The sequence below is a fragment of the Melozone crissalis genome, unplaced genomic scaffold (genome assembly GCF_028551555.1).
Source record: "Melozone crissalis strain CALT ecotype California unplaced genomic scaffold, PUWL_Pcris_2 ptg000004l_1, whole genome shotgun sequence".
Lineage (NCBI taxonomy): Eukaryota > Metazoa > Chordata > Aves > Passeriformes > Passerellidae > Melozone > Melozone crissalis.
This window is the reverse complement of record NW_026535782.1, coordinates 39,075,541-39,093,213: the sequence shown is the minus strand read 5'-3', so window position 1 is coordinate 39,093,213 and position 17,673 is coordinate 39,075,541. Positions and strand designations below refer to the sequence as shown.

General features: G+C 41.0%; 1 protein-coding gene across 1 annotated transcript in view; it reads right to left on the bottom strand.

Moving 5' to 3' along the window:
- The window catches only part of ARHGDIB (Rho GDP dissociation inhibitor beta), a 44,834-nt gene extending 37,361 nt beyond the window's left edge, over nucleotides 1-7,473 (bottom strand). The window contains exon 1 of the mRNA XM_054272668.1: nucleotides 7,384-7,473. Within this exon, the coding sequence (XP_054128643.1) occupies nucleotides 7,384-7,396 (13 nt within the window). The 5' untranslated portion in view covers nucleotides 7,397-7,473. The remainder of the gene's footprint in view (nucleotides 1-7,383) is intronic.
- Between the last annotated feature and the right edge of the window lie 10,200 nt (nucleotides 7,474-17,673).

Here is a 17,673-nt window from a genome sequence, read left to right as displayed (position 1 = left end):
GCTCAAGCTTCACAGGCCTTGAAGCAAAATCATTCTGAGTGAGGCTGTGCCAAACGAAGACCCTTCTGAAACACACAGAAGTTCCCCATCCATAGAAACATTTACAAGCTTTTCCAAAGCTGGTGGAGGAGGAATCTTAGGATGAGCATAAGGATTCCAGCTGCCTCCCACAGCCACCCTGTCATGCAGGAGGGGAACAGTCCCATAGTACCTGGGGCCAGGAGCAGCACAGAGGGGTCCAGGATGCCCATCCTCAATGGTGTCTTTGTGTCTCAGGATAAATTCTCCCCACATTGAAGTATTTCCTAGAGTAGAAAAATCAATGGCAAGCCCCTCCCCAGCTGGTGGGATGGGCTTGCTTGGAAAAATGCAGTGTTATAACATGGGTTTCATCTTTTGGCAGCTGTGGCATAAATAACTTTCTCTTACTGGAAGCAAAGACAATGGTTGGGTTTTTTTAAAATATTTTGTACCTTTAACACTATCAAGTATTATTTGAGTTCTCCACAGCTGCAGAAGAAAACAGCTGCTGGGTCCTGGTTTTGACCAGAAAAAGTCATAGTCGTGACATTGAATTATACAAGCACAGAGATCCAAATGGCTTGTTTTTATTTATTTTGTTTTCTGAAATCTATAAAAATAAACATCTTCAAGACTATGGAACTTTGCCAAAAGTTAAAAATATAACTGAAGAAGAAAGTAACAGCCACACACTGTTCCTAACCCAAATTTAACATTAAAAACCCCAACCTAGCCACAGCAGAGGAATTCTAACCAGCCTTTTCTACTCCACAAACTCACTTACCTCTCACCTCATAAAGAAAATTTTTGAATGCAAAAAGAAATTAAGAACATCATTCATTATCATACTCTAAATGTTGCTTAGCCCTTTTGTTGTCTATCAGGTTCTTTTTGCCATACATACTCCCTAAAAACCACACCTTCAGTCTCAACCTATTAAAGCATTTGTGAGGCATCACCCTGATTTTTCTGCTGAAGAGCAGGCTGTGTCCCAGGAATCTGCAAGGCACATGCAAAGAGAATTATTAAATTATTTTCATTCTGTGGTCTACAGTCTGCAGGGACTTCATGAACTATTTCTGAAGAATCCAGGACAAACAATCAAAGCAAGCAAGATGCTTGTCACTATGCTTTGATTTCATGGTCAGTCCATTAGAAAAAATATTTTTCAATGTTTAGGGAAAAGATAGAGGAAATCATCCAAGCCTGGAGGCAGTCTACAAAAGTCTAAGAAGAGCAGGAGCTTGTTTCATACATACTAGTTTCTGGATTGTAAGTGTTTCAACTAGCTGAAATGTGAAGCTATGGTAATTTTTTTATAGCTTCTCAGCAGCATTTTGCAGTCCATGCAGAATTCTTGCTGCTGCACCAATTTTCTCAGCAGCATCCATGCCAGATAGCTTAAAGCTAGTGCAGTGGTTTCATTACCTTTTCAGTGCTACTTTATTTGAGCTGTTGTCATTTCAGTGAGCCAGGAGGCTTTGCTCTTATCTTAAAAGTAGGAACATTATTGAATTTTTTGGTGTTTTTGCATTATAGATCTACTATGCTGATTTACACAGCCAGCCCCAGATCTTCTTGACTTATTAAGCATCACCAGATCTACTCCATATTTTCCTAATCTGGGTACAGCTCTCTTGCAAGAGAGAGACTAAAATAAGCTCAGCTGTGTTAGTCTTTGTCATGTTGTCTGTTATATCATAGCTCTGTGTGGTGCAGAGCCTGCTGCAAAGGTTGCAGAGTTACTGCCCAGAGAACAGTTCTGCCTTGGGAAGCAGCCTGACACCTCAGCCCAGCAGCCTGCTCATGCTCAGCTGATTCTCCTGCAGGGAAATGGATCACCAGTGGAACTGCTGCGCTGCTCTCTGGGTTCAGGCTGCTGTCTCAGCACAGCACTGCTCTGACTGGAGCCAGCCCAGCACCTCTGAGCTGTGAAATGCAGACAGGACCCCCGTGTGCCAGCCCCAAAATCACTGAAGGCACGGGGAGTATTTCACACAGACCACATCAGCTCTAGACAGCATGTTTCCACAAAGAAGTAAATGAGAAAATGACAAAACATCTTCCATCTCTTGTGCTGTGGGAATGTTAATCCAAGTTCATGGTGTTTAACACAAGTAGGACAGCTGGTCTCCAAATGCTTCTGCTATTGATGCAGTGCCACAGGATCAGAGCTGCCATCAGTGGGCACATACTGACTGTCTGCTCACCTTCCCTTTTGTGAAACAAAACTTTCACACCCTAAAGCATCTTCCCCATCAGCTTTCTCACTTCCCCCTCATTCCTGTGCCATTCTAGAAAGCTGGCCACTGTTCCTCCCAGCACTGGTGTCATATTGCTGCTCACCATCAGCCTGCATTCTACAATTTTGGGGTGTAATCTCTGAGCTAAAGAGGACTTCTGGCTGCCCTGTAATTTATTGAGGTCTTTCTAAGACACAAGCCTGGTTATCCCAGGGCATCCTGGATGGCTGAGTGTTAAATCAGAGGCAGTCTTTACTGCAAGTCACACACTCAGACTCTGTACCAACACTGAAATTCATCAGCCCTGCTGCCCCTGGTCTGCCACCAGCCCTAATCCCCCCTGATGGCTCTGGGCACCAGGACAGCACTGGGAACAGCAGCAGGGATTGGCCAAAGGGGAGGACAGGGCAGGGAGGGAAGGTGTGGCAGAGGGAGAAAGGGAGAGAAACTGATATCTGGAGCTCATGTTCTGCCCTAGATGTGGCCAGCTCTGTGGACGTGGCTATGACAGATTCACAGAACAGGAAAAATTGAGAGGACTCGCTTTGCTGGGTGGGGAGGACAGCCCCTGGAGCCCCCAGCCCTCTGATGGGGATTGGGTTGAGCCCCCTCCACACACCATGTTCCCATGCTTGCTTACACAGGCAGCATGGCGCAGGTACCCAGGGATGGTTTCACCTCTCCGGGCTTTAGGTGTCTATAGCAGGACTGCCAAAGGAGATCAAGGCAATAAAACTGCTGGAGCTGAAGGATGGATTCATCTAACCAAGCACAGCACCTGCTTCAGCATGGCATGAGCTCTGCTCCAGCCTCAGCTACAGGATTAACTCTTCACAAGCAAGGGAAAGCCCCAAGGTGCCAAGCTCAGGCAGGGACATTGCATTTGGTTAGAGGTCAGTGCCATGCTCAGAATCCAAAAATGAAGTAGACTAGAATGCAGTGAGGACCAATCCTGGCAAGACAATGGCAGCGATAGTCACGCCAACACATAGCTGAGGAATGTGGATAAAAATAAAACCTGTGGGAACAAAACAAATTCTGAAAGCACTACAATAACCTTTGGTTAAATAGCGAAGTATTTACTGGCATTCCCATAACATCCAAAACCCTTAGCGGCGTTCTAAGCTTTGCTGTGCTAAGTGCTGCTCAACCATATAATTAAAAGACCCTTCTGACCTCTTGAGATCACGTGCAGGAGCAGGAAGATCCATGTGTGGTCATCACCCATTTGCTGTGACTCTTTTTTTCCCCAACCATTTCCAAAAGTTTCTCAGCATTGCCCATTTCTCTCAAGGGATTGTGATGGAACACAGTAACTTGATTTGGGCAAGAACTTGAGTTAAAACAGCATTGCCTCAGAGAAAGGGATATAATGTTGCTTGCAAACTTTCTGACATTGCAAGGCCAGGTTTGTACCATGATATTTCAGATTTCCTCTTAGGTGATCTCAGGTTGTTTCCACAGGTCTCAAGAACTTCAGCCAAGACTTTAAAACAGATGGAAGTTACAAAGAAAAATATTCTGATTATTCCCCAAGTATGTGAAGAAACTTCTCTTTATATACAAGAACCAGAACATTTGGAGGAAAATAGCAAAGAAGCATATTTACAGACCTCCTTGATATCTCAGTAAACACAGGAAGGAATTTAAACATTACTAGAGGCTCAAAGCAACTTGTTAGAGAAAACAGAAAAATATTTTACACATTTTTTACTTTTTCTGTGTACCAGGCTTGAGTTCAGGTGTGTGTCAAGTACCCAGCTCCATGGATCTTCAAGAACTCTTATGTCCAGTCTTTGAAATAAAGTATTTTAAAACATTTTTAATCCACATAGAAGACTTGGAATACACATGGGTTTCTTTGCAGTTGCAAATGAAATCATCAAAGAAAGCTCAGGAGGCTTAATAAGATGGAACTGGGGAAAAAAAAAACAAACCAACAAAAAAAAAACCCCAACAAAAAAAAAAAAAAAAAAAAACCAACAACAAATAAAAGTACCCTAAGCATGGACACAAGAATCAGTGTTGGCTGCTGGGGATGTGTGATGCTGTGAGACGACCTGAGAGAGCAAAATGTCTGTAAAAAACAGAAAAGAACAAAGCAGAAATAACTGGATTTAAAGGAGCTTGCTTGACTTGGAGCTTCTCAAATACCTGTAGAAATTCATAAAGATTTACCAAATCCCTTAAGTGAGCCAGTTGTGTAAGTATCCAGGGAGTACATTATTTTTATTTAGCCAGAAGTATCTAGAATTTATAAGAATAAGAATGGTTATAAGAATATATATATTCTTAAAACCATTTGCTTTCTGTAAAATGGAGGATGCACCTTTGAGAATTGTGCAATCAAAGGAAAGCGTGGAAATTAAGTCAGAAATAGAAAAATGTGTCAACAGTTGCATCAGAGAGAAACAAACTAAACTGTTACTTTCAGTACAGCATTTTCTCCCTTTGTGAGCTGTATTATAGCCAAAAGAAAGCAGCAAAGCAGAGAATCAGGTCAATTTGAGACGTGATTTATTTTGAACCTTCTCTGTAGCACGTTTAACACAACCACATTTCACTGTGCTGCTAAGAATAGTCCTGTGGAGACTGGGAGAAATCTAAAGCATGTGTGCATGTTTGCACTGGGTTAAGGCACCTCAGGCAAACCAAGTCTTCATTTTTGGGACATGAGGTGACATTTAGACTCCTCCTTTGCCTCCAGGGACAGAGTCTTACTGAGTAATGAGTAGGTATTTAAATTATTAGCACTGAGGAGAAAACTTACACGAAACTTGGACTTCATGGAGGAAAAGGCTGCTCAGAGTGTTGGTTACAGCTCTCAGGAAGCAAATAGTCATGAAAGTTGGTTCAATACAAACACTGATACCGTTTTGCTGGCTTTGAAGTATTTAAAGTGCATGCTGGAAGGTGTTTGAGCATCACATCTGAGCACCATGCCTAAATGAAACTGCAGCTAATTGCAGCACAATTAGCATTTGTACAGAGAAATGAACAAGAAGAGCAGGGCTGGTCTTCACTGCAGAGTCAAATTAACTTTGCAATGTTGTAAATTGAATGTTGCCTTTGTATTAAGTCCTGCTGACACACAATAACCTCACTCAAGCATGCTGCAGAACAGATACAAGATAGATAAGTGCTGCCAGCCTTCACACACCTTCCCATAAATTCTGTGCATCAAAACAAGGATGAAATTGTGCTAGAATTCACAGAGAAGTGGTTTACAGAAAAATCTGTATCTTTTCTGGTAATTGCAACCCAGACCAAAATGATCCCCACAGTTCTCTGCCTCAGCAGTCTGTTAGAAGCTCCTCTTTCTCTTTTATCTTACAGCAGAAGCAGCAGAAATCAAACTTTCTCTTTTTTTCCCCCAAACCCATGTGTGTGCACATGAGTAGGGGTTTGCACACTGCCAGATCACTCTGCAGCACAAGTTTAATCTGATCACATGTGGGCATATGACTGCACTGCTGTCAAACCAGACAGGGCACATGATGGAGCTTCCACTGTCCTTTTCTGCTAACATGAGGTTTATGTCAGCGGGGGAGGGTGGATGACCCCTGATCTCTCACCAGGCCCAGCAGGATGAGTTTAACCCCTTGTGCTCCTCTGAAGGGATCCAGCAGGGCAGAAGGGGGGTGTGGCAGGCCAGCACCCTGCAGCTGGGGCTGTGCCAGCCTGGGTGCCATGAGCACAGCCCAGAAAGGAGGGCTGACCCAGCCAGCCAAGCCTCCCAGCAGGACACAATCCCAATGCCAGCTTGCACTGGCAGATTTAAAATGGATTTGCACTTGGCATCCTGGCTTGAGCCATGGCACAGCAGCCTGTGGTGCTGCTCTTCATTGTTTACCTCACACGACATCACCTCAGAGTGAAATAATTCAGAAAAATAGTTCTAAAATAGCTATGCTCGCACACTGCCCATGTTCCACTGTATGGTACAAGGCTCACAGCGTGCATTTGCCTCCCTGGATCAAGAAGAGAAGCTGAGATCCCTCTCCTGGCCTTTTCTGACAGACTGCTACCATCTCGTGGCCATTCTTGTTTCTCTCTGTTGGCAACAGCACCCGACCTCTTTAAAAGCCCTTATTATTTTCCTCTGCCCTCTTAGCTGTTCCACTAGAAATAAACAATTCTTTGGGTAAGAAGTAGCAAACCCAAAGCACTTTAGATGGTCTGGGACACTGTCGAAAGAATAAGATTAAAGAAAAACGTGTCCAAAACATTTTTCATAAAGTTTACACAAGAATCTGAAAATAGCACCTATCACTTCATTATGCAAAAGTAAATAAAATTATTTTAAGGAATATATATATATATGTATATATGTATATATGTATATATATATAAATTTTATATATGCGTATATATTTATATAGAATATATCTATTATATATACTATATTTATCTATATATATATATAAAACACAGATCCTTTAAAAAATAAATAATTTGTGAAGAACATTTCTTCAATATCAAGCAAAGCTTTAGTGCACCCATCCTGAATTCCTGTCATCCTTGATTCAATCAAAAACAAATTAAGACTTAGAGAGAAAAACAGTTCGCAATGTAAAGCTTCAAAAAAACATTTTAAATCAAGCTGCTACCAACACAAGCATTTTTTTCCCAAGAAAGAATACAAAAATTCTCACCAGAGGTACACAAATTTCCTGGGGACCCCAGACTAACGTTTAAGCTATGAAGTCCCCCTGTCAGCAGCAAACTTTAGAGCTCATGGAAGGGATATTGCTGCCCAGTGGACAAGACAGATTTCTGACATGGTTTTCATCGGCAGTTCTTCCACTCCAAACTCTGAGCAGTCACTCCTGCCTCCTACCCCTGCCCTCTCTGCCTCTCCTGTTCACCTCTCTAAGCAAAGGGTGGACTCTTAGCAAAACACTGCACCTTGCACATGATTCTGATTGAGATGATATTTTTTTTAGTATCATCATGATAGAAATAAAATTGGATAATTGAAATACGAGCATATAACTGAGTTTATTTGGGTTATGATTAGATTACAGAAATTATTGTTTATACAAGGGTAGTAAATCTGATCATTCCACTGGCATTTTGGGAGAAGAAAAAAGCAATTCTGGAAATCCCACCTGCTTGCCCCTCAGGACCATCTTCCCTACAGAGACAGAAACTCATCCATTGCTTTCCAGCACTGAAGGTGCAGAGTCTGACTCTAAAGGGGGTTGTGTAACCCCATGTGAGTGTGACTGTGACAGGGAGGAAGAAACTCTCCTGGGTGTGTGAAGCAGCGCTGGTCAGCCCTTCATGTCGTGTACAAACTGATACACCCATAACAAGTATAACTCCTGATACAGAGGCCGTGGCATTTGCCTTGTGGCAGCAAACAGCAGAACTCCCATGGGTGTTTAGAGTTTGTACATGACACTGGAGAATGTTTGTGGAGCTCTGTTTTTCTGCTACACCCATGATCAAGAGCACACAGTAACATGCTGAGCACTCCAAGAAGAAGGTTTGAATTCTCCCTCTTCTGCTCAGTAAAGAACACATCACCCACAGCCCCTTCTGGGGCCATGTGTCCCCGTTGTGACTTGCTTTGGGCGAGGCCCAGGGGGCTGGACAGCCATGCCTTCCTGCAATTCAGAGAAATCCTGGGGATGTATATTCACACAAAACCTACTTGGACTCCTGTGTCAGCCAAGGAACTACCACTGGTGCCTCTAGAACCAGTGGAGGAAAAGCAGGTCTTCCATGGAGCAAACCCAAGCAGATCCAAAATTCAGTGCTCCGAACTGTTCCTTGTGAGTGCACACCTTCATGGACAACAGAGGAAGCTGGAGGAGTCCAGCCAGTTTGCTTAGGTGGCTGTGACCTCCAACACCACAGTTATCCCTGGTCTCCTGTGCAAATTGACCTTTCTGTTGGGCCTTCATCACATAACCCAGCAGACCTTGCTGCTCATGCCTCCTCAGACAGCTGAGAACACCCTGCCTCAGTTATAGGGGCAGGAGATTACAGACACTGGGTCTGATTCTTCTGCAGGCCACAAAACAAACCAAAATAGGCAGTTCTTCTCTGGAAATAAACAAAATCAAACCAGCCTGCTATGGACTTTCAATTTTATTTTAGTATTTAAATTTAATAGGTTTAGTACGAAGACTCCCCCCTAGCTAATTTGTGACAGAAGATAGTCAGCACTGTTCTTACATATTAAGACTCTTTCAATTATTCCCCTGCATTTTCCCTGTGAAACCACAGGTTGGAAGAAAATGCAAGGGAAAATATATCTTCAAATTACTGTGAAGGTCTAAACAAAATTGGAAATTGATCTACTCACACTTAATGGTTCTTGACCTAGGTGAGTATTTATCTCAGTCTCACCTAGCAGCTCACCCTTAACCACCAGTTTATGAGCCAGACCTCCCTTAGAGTTAGGTATCCACTACAGGTTAAAAATGGGTTCATCAGTTTTGTGTTTAATTCCTTTACTTCTCATATATGATGTCATCTACACTTGAAACCTGATCCTTCAGACGAAAAAATTTAGTTTATTATGGGGTTTTGTTGTGAAGAGAATTAAATCTAGAAACCAGACCAAAGCAATCAGAATTTTTTTCTAGTAAAAAATTAGTACTGCTGGTGCTGTATCTGATTCAGGCCCAAAGCAAATACAAAGACACATGAAACCAAACTTCTGTCTTTTAGCCTGATATAAGGAGATAGTAGGAAGGATAGGAAATGGTTTGAAAGGGGATCCTTTAATATCTGTGATCCTGTGACAAGTAATTATCTCTGAGCAGTGTTGCAGTCAGTGCACAGTACCAGCAGTCCCAACCATCCAATAAATACATTTTTTCAAAGCCTTTTCTCTGCCTGTCATGTTTTCATTTGAGTGGCCTTTCGCAACTTCGAAGAATTCCTTGCTGGCAAGCAAGTAACCCCTCACCAGCTTCAGATGTCTCCTTGTTACCCCTAAAATGCAGTTTGTCCAGATGTAGGCCTGCATTTCTGCACAGAACTCCTCCTTGTTACTGTCTGTATAAGCCTGTGTTTGCACCACACAAAGGCAAACAAAATAAAACAAATCAGCCATACATGTCAATTAGAGAAATTGCTGTCACAGCTAAATTGAGTGAAACAAAGCTGCAGGCAGATAAAGTTCAGACTTTAGTCCTGAGGTCTTACACTTTCAGTACAAATCTCATGCCCAGTTATTAGCAATGTCAGCACTGTATTTCAGGGCTACAGGATTAAATGCGAATGTCAGCTAATGACTGATTTTATGCAGGCTGTACAGAAGTCCTAGTGCAGGCCTATTTTGAGTTAGTGAAGACTAAGGCAGTTTGTGTGCCTTATTTATACAACAAATTGCAATTCAGAAATAATAAAATAAAAATTGGAAATGCATAGAGGTGGGACTGAGACATCTATGACCTTATTCTGCCTCCTTTTTCAGAGTGGATACTCACCACCCCTGAATCATTGTACACTACAACAGGTTTGGACACAATGCTGCCATAGCAAACTCCTGACAAAGGAGGTTTCATCTAGAAGTGATTTATTTAGGAGAAGATGTGAACAGCCTAAGAAACCTTGCTGTCAGAGGTAGGCAGATGAAGCCCTTGCTTTGATCTCCTTTACAAATAGAATTCAAAACCTGATGAATCAATGTGATTTTCCATGTAATTTTAAAGCACTTGGGAATAAATTATTTTGTTATGGATGGGGAAGCAAACTAGTCCCAGTTACACACCTGCCTCATCTTCTTTAAGTTCTGCTTGTCCTGTTACTTATCCCAGAAGTCCAGCTTGGCTCAATCCATTGTTCTCAGTGAAAAACAATATTAACCAGCTTAAAATGAGTTTGTTGAGAAAATATGAGCAAAGAAAGATAAGAGCCAAAAGAGAAAGTGAAAAATATGAGATCTGTGTAACTGCAACATCAACACTGAAGTCTGTGTTGGAAGGATATTTTGTTTTTGCCAAAATTTATAAACAAAACCTGGTCAGATTGGATCAGTTCTTGAATACAGACTTCTCTGTCTGGCAAGGATTCATTGGACAGAGTTGAAGGGATTAGTTGCCTTATTCCACTGTCATTGGTTGAATATCAGATTTATTTATTATTTCCTGTGTTGATCCAGTTGCCTTGGATGAACTTGGAACTTCTGGCAGTTGTTGATTGTGGTCCTGGGATACTTTTACATGGATAAGAAAGGATTATAATAGGTTTGCAATCCTAGGATATCTAGTTGTGGCCACAAAATGTTCAGAAGCTCAAAACTGAAAGGGATTTGGAACCTTTTTTGAGGCAAATAGAGTTAGTAAAGGCTTGTAATACACAGAAAAGCACTGGTACTGTTTGAGATTAGTTCATTTAGAAATTAGCTGCTTCTGCAGGATGGGCATATTACCTGTCATGAGTAAGTTGCTACACTTGGTGCCCAGGAGAACTGGTAAGGGCTGTGTAGGAAGGAACCTCTGTCCTTTGCAACTGGACATGCAAATTTACTGCAAGGGGTAAGATGTGGAGGAACACTCTGAACCTCAGCTCCCTGCCTTTCTGCAAACATAGACAGGGATTTCTCTTACAGTCTTTTAATTGCTGTTCTTTAAAAATGCAGCTTTCCATGAATTTATTACTGACTTGAACTTCGTGCACAGGCAACTGGAAGTGAATCTTATTTCAGCCTGTACAGCTCTCCAGAAATGTGGGTGTTGTGGTGTTGTGATTCTCAGCCTTCATTAACAAAACTTTCCAGCCGAGGGGAAGAAAGCTGCTGCCTTGGAGTGTGGCCAGTTGTCCCTCCTGTTCCTGAGGAATGACCTGCAGGCAGTTAAAAGAATTTAGTAATTCCTGGGACAGCAAACATCAAGCTGCAGTAGAACATGGGTGCTTGCTTGGCACTGAATGTGTTCTCTAGGTGATGATCACACACACAAACTCAACAAATTCCTTAAGCACCTCCTTTTAAAGCATAGTGTGGAGAATGTTCTAAGAAACTCTAGTTATTACTAAGAGTTTTAATCAAGACACCAGTTGCATTACTGCCATGCTTGGTGAGATTAGGGATCTTCTCCCAGTTGTTGCTTAGACTTTGATTTAAAGCACTGTGAATCAGATTTGCACCTGGTTCACTGCAGGGTGCTTCTTCATGGCCTTGCACATTGTTTGGCACTACCTCATGCCACAGTGCTAGCCAGCATCCCACTGTTTGTCTGCTCTCTGCCTACTAATTCTGTGTTTGAGTACTGCTGACCCCACACCAACCTCCACACAAGCACACACACAGTGGTGCTGCTTTCAAGCAAGCAATGTGCAGGCAGAGATGCTTCAGAGCTTCGCTGCTGACAGCTTTAGCAAGGAAACAGCCTGTACAAACATGGCTTGTGGCCACTGCTGCGCTCAGAAACCAGCACTAAGGAACAGCACAAGAAATGGCTGGTAAGGACTGGAAATAAATCAAGTATTGCAAAAACAGTGCAGGGCAAGACAGACATTACTATTTCTCCCTCACTTGGATGTTCCAGTTGCCCTTCCAAGACACCTGCTACTTTGCCCACTATTATCCTTACACCTCCAACAACCTGCAGGAGCACCTGGTGGCCATCTCTGAAGGCCCAGTGGTGTCTAAGTTCTGCAAGGTTCACATCTTATGCTGCTCACTGTGAAACACAGTGTATGTTTTAACTATCACCACCACTACCCCCTCCAAAAGTGGCAAGGGCACTGAGCAGAAGGCTGCAATAGTGACTGACAGTGAGGGTGCATCCAGGAGGAACTAAGAATTCCTGGATAGCAAAGGGCTTTATGGATTTCATTCTTGGTGACTCAAGCAAAGTTCAACTCCTGCAGGATAATTTTGTCTTGAAAGCACCACCTATATTTAATCCAGGTGGTTTGATTGTGGGAAATCACCTCTGCATTTTAACAGGCCAGGAGCTGTACTTCAAATACAGATCTATTGTGAAGAAATGTTTCCCTTCCATCTGCTATAACTAAAGCATGGTCAAAATGCAATCTTATTTTCTTTCCCTTTAGAATACCCTACTCTCTTTTCTACTGTATCTTTGTCAGTTTGATGTCTCTGTGTCCCTTATTGTTTTGGTATTGTTTACATATTTGCACAGCACCCAAGCCTTTCTGATTGCTTCTTTTAGATAAAGTTTCTTTTCAGAATGAGTTATTTTTATTCCAATATTGTGCAGGTTTTCTTTTAATATATTATCTCATTTCTGGTAATATCTTCAGAGTAAAAGAGTAGAAAAGAACAATGTCTTGTTCTTCAAGACATTTTCAGTATATTTCTCCCCATGTCCTCTGCAAAAATTTACTTATCCAATTCTTTATTTCTTTCATTTTCTTCTTTTCTGGCATACAGCCACTTTTGAGAATGAAGTTAGGTTTAGAATAGATCCCAGATGTCCTTTTGATAGCAAAGATTGCCAAGTTTGCTGTATGTTTTGCTACAAATGGCTTTGATTTCTTGTGCAGACTTCTACTCACAAAGGCATTGATGGATATAAAATTAAACCTTCTGGTATTAAACTAAACCCTAAACCAGTAAACTAAATCTTCCCAGGTTAACTTGTATAACAAACTAACACAAAAAGGACTCTTGTGCAGAAAGCCAGCATCAGAATTAGTACATTTAATGTTTTTCACCTTGTCACAACCTGTATTAAATAATGTTTGTGCTCTTTCAAATGAATACTTTGGCCTGTAGATCCCTAACTTACAGGAGACTGATGCTTCAGGCTGCAGACAAAACACTCCTTTCCATATGAAAGACTTGGAGTCCAAAGGAGAGTATTTCCACAATGTATTCTTGGACTACTGTGTAAATAACAAGCAAGTAAAGGAAGTTTTCCCTACACCCTTTCTTCTCCTGCCTCATTAGTCCAGCTGTAAAAAACATAATAGGCTGTACGTTTATAGCAATAATAAATTTGATAATGGCTTTCTCTAAGCAATAAACTAAATCTGTGGTATTTCTCACTATTATCTATGCCTGAAAGAACATGAGAAGGCACTAAAACAGCAAGGGTAAATTCCAAGGTCCTGAATTTTGATGTGTTAAACTGGAATTCCAGGTAACTTAGAACTATTCAGATATGCCACAATTTATTATATCTTCTCTGTATCTCATAAAGAATGCCAGAGTAAATGTTAGAAGTGTTACTAAACTAGACTTTCAAGAGTCACACTATTCAATTTAACACTTTTTAAAAGATTGCACATAAACATTATAGTCAAACCTTAAGAAGAAGCAAAGCACTGTATCTATGCCAGGTGGCCTTTCTGAGGAGAAAAAAAACTGTGGTGATGCAGAGCTTGGCCTATTGCATCATTCAAATCCATACACTGCTTTTTCTGCAGCCTGACATTTTGCAGACAATCTAGGCACAGTGAAAGGTGCATTATTTGGTCTGTGTAAACCCTATTTCATTAACCATGGAAGACACAATTCTGATTGCTTTTAGCCAAAGTGGTGAAGTTCAGGGTAGCTGACAGCAGAGCAAGGACCTGTATGGTGACCAAACAATACACCTATTAAACATGATCAGCTCCTCTGGAGCTGGGATTGAAGGTACTTGAGACAATAGTTCGTGTTCAGACTTAGGTGTTTATTGTTTCTTATTAGGGTTACAGCCTCATAGCTGTGAGTTCTGCAGTCTTTCATTAGTAAGGTACAGAATGATTAACCATCTCTTGTTATAAGGTCTTTTAAGGTTAAACTATCCAATTAAGAAATGATACCTAGATTATTTTCCTTTTTAACTCAATAACTAATCCTTTGAAGCCTGCAATGTGGACTTTTCTGTTTAGTTACAAAATATCACCTAAACTTATGAAGAAGGAAGGAGAAAGTAAAGAAGAACAACCTGTTTCTGCCTTAAAACTTTCATTTTGTTTCATATTTATTACTATATTTTAAAACTTTAAACTCTAAGTTTTCTATTCTGGGATATTACACACTTCTAGCTAACTACACACATGCAGTTCTAGTGTTATCAATCAATTTTGGAAGCCTTCTCCACAGCTTCAGGTTAAATGTAGTGTTCTCTTGTGGGTCTGTGCCTTTCAGCACAGAAAGTTTAAAATCTAGGGTTCCAACACTCCTTCTGTGTAGACTGTGAGATCAGAGGTGCAGGTGATTTCAGAGAGGTGAGCATTGTGTGTTATGAAGAGCTGTGGCCCTAACATGGTCATTTATTAGGGAATAAAACCTTTGTACACTTCTCTTTTGGGAAACATTAATAGGTTGGATCTATATCATCGAATTTAAGATGTCCATAGTATAGAAATCAAGATCTGAGCTATACAACTGGTGCTGAAACACAAAGAAATAAAAAGACGTGCATAAACTTAGATTAAATATTAGGAAAAAAATCTTCCCTACAAGGGTGAAGACTCACCAGAACAGGTTGGCCAGAGAAGCTGTTGGTGCTTTATGCCTGGAAGTGCTCAAGGTAGGTTGGGTAGGACTTGGAGCAACCTGGTCTAGTGGAAGGTGTCCCTGCCCATGGCAGGGGATTAGGAACTAAGTGATCTTTAAGGTCTCTCCCAACCAGACCACTCTGTGATTCTGTGTCGGTTCTGTGATCTTGATGCATCGTCAGAGAGCAAGTCAGACGAGCAGCGCAGACCAGAAGTATTCATTTTCCCTGTAGCTTAACCCTGATCATCCAGGAGGCAGTTTTTGTCCCAAGGAAGGTGGCTGTCACCTCTCAGCTTCTGCAGCACTGCTGAGCAAGCAGTCCCAGGGTCAGGATGGGGAGGGCACAGGCATTAAGCACAAGGAGTATCATGTTTTGTACTTTGGTGTCACGTGTACTTTGCAACACCCAGCTCAGAGGGCTCAGGAGCTGTGTCCTCCTCTCACACACGCAGAAGAGCCATCTCAGAGTCACTAAGGGCCCATTGCCTACATCTGAGCTCATAGACAAATGTGGCCTCAGATTTAAAGAGTGATTTCACAGGAGGACAAGTGTGACAGTGCTCACAGGGGTCTTAGGATGAGGGAAGAGACATAGATCTGACTCTATGTTACAGAAGGCTTGATTTATTATTTTATTATATATATTACATTAAAACTATACTAAAAAGAATAGAAGAAAAAGTTCTCATCAGAAGGCTAGGCTAAGAATAGAAAATAATGAATCAACAATGGTCTGTGGCTCAGACAGAGAGAGAGAGCCAGCTCTGCCATGATTGGCCATTAATTCCAAACATCCACAAGACCAATCACAGATCCACCTGTTGCATTCCACAGCAGCAGATAACCATTGCTTACATTTTGTTTCTGGGGCCTCTCAGCTTCTCAGAAGGGAAAAATCCTAAAGAAGGATTTTTAATGAAAAATGTCTGCGACAGACAAGGAGACATTTTATTTTTCTGTAACCTATATTTGCTTGTTTTGCTGAGATAAAAAGGGTTGAAGCATGTTTTTCTCCTTGTTTACTTGGTGTTTGTTTATTTCATGCTTGTGATTAACATACTATTACTCAAGAGGTTTCCCACAGACATGCAAGGCAAACTCCTGTGAGTAAACGACTTTTAGAAAGCTTGGGGATGAAATTTAGCCAACAATAATAGTTCCTGTAAATTGTTGCTTCCTGTTGTGACATAAGTACTGTAAATAAACAACAGAAAAAAGGAAAACTTAGCAGAGGAGGAGATGTTCAGGACTGAACCCCACTTTGGCCACCTAAGAGCCTGAGGCTATGTAAGGCTATGCTTGCTAAGACCTATAAACAGCAGTATACATTGCAAAACTATTTGTCATGCCAAGCTTCACTAGGTCCTGCTCTGTCATTTTGGTGCTAAAATGCAAGCAAAGACATATTTCATGCAGTGAAATTGTATGCATTGCATTCATACATCTTTCATGCAATGAATAAAGTTCTTTTGCTGGATGTGTACCAGAAGCAAAACATGTCAAGGTGACGCTGTTACTATGTAAAGCAAGTAACAACAGTTTATCAAATCGATCATGATCCCTTCAAGAAACAACTTTCCTTCTTCTCATGATTATGTATGTGCATTTCCCCATGTGGATCTACTTCAGTGACTAAGTTTATTAGATCAAAAGACTTAACAAAATTTCTGTTGTTGATCTTGATGAAAGTCGTTAAAGGCATTTGAAAAAAGGTGAATAGCAAGGAATATCACAGCTGCAGTTGAATTTTTGACAGAAATTCATGCTGGAGCTGTACGTAGCCCTCAACAACACTTTGCTGATGTTCAGCCTAGAAAAATGTATGGCCTCAAGATGTAAAATAGGAGCACTGTTATTGTTGCCTAGAGAAAGCAAACTGTTATTTGGAAAGAAGTCACATTGATATTTCAATGGGTGATATTCTTTTTATGTACATGCACTTTATAATGCTGACTGCTTTGTTAATGGTCTCATTGGTTCAAGAGGTAGACCAGCATTTCTTGACTTTTGGCATTTTATGACAATAATTTTTTTCAGAAGCCCAAGCATATGAAAAACAGAGCAGTGGCAATTAATACTACTGAGAAAGCATAGCTGTCCAGTTCCCAGACTAAAAATAAACAAGCCATATTGAGTGGGAAGTGAGCTCCTTGGTCAATATGATATGTTTGTGTCCAGGTTCATAAATATTTTCTGAAAAGAACGGCATAAAGGACTCAGCCTTGAGCAGCTTTCTTACATGTACTCCTTCTGGCATTGTGATTATCATGTTTATTTACAATTATTGGTTTGGGTTGTTGGGGCTTTTTTAATTTATAACTCTAATATTCCCCTATGAATCAAAATGTTCACCAAGACACCATAAAGAAAACACCCTAAAACATCAGGAAAACATTTTCACAGCATGGCTAAGAGCAGAAGTCATAAAGGCAAAAATACCCGTATTTTTCATCCCAGGAGCAACATGCTGTGGCTGTTTGGGGCTTTTTTTCTGACCAGAGACAGATATATAAAAAATTATTTTAATTAGTGTAACTTTACACAAACAAAAATTTTTGTCACCCAAAGAAAAATACCAGCCTTTACATGGTAACTTTCTCCCATTAGTTACTGAACTCTTACCAAGATTCCCCTGTCCCAGCCTGGTGTACACTCCCTGAACAGCCCCTAAAGTGGCTGACTGATAGATACTACCTCTTTGTCACCCAATCTTTTGGAACTTGTTAGTCATAATTATTCATTCCTATTTCTATTCTTTTTTCAGAAACTCAAGGCACTACTCTGTTTCACAAACTCAAGGCACTGATACTCAACCTAAGATATTTCAAGTACCTGAGCCAGTGAAAGAAAGTAAACATTACAAGTTTGTTTAATTCTTTAAATACCAATAAGCCTTTTTTTTTTCTATAACCTCAAACCTCAGTAAAGGGTATGTTCCACAAAGAGAAGTACAGAGTTCTTTGGCTGGATTTCCTTCAATCTCAGCAT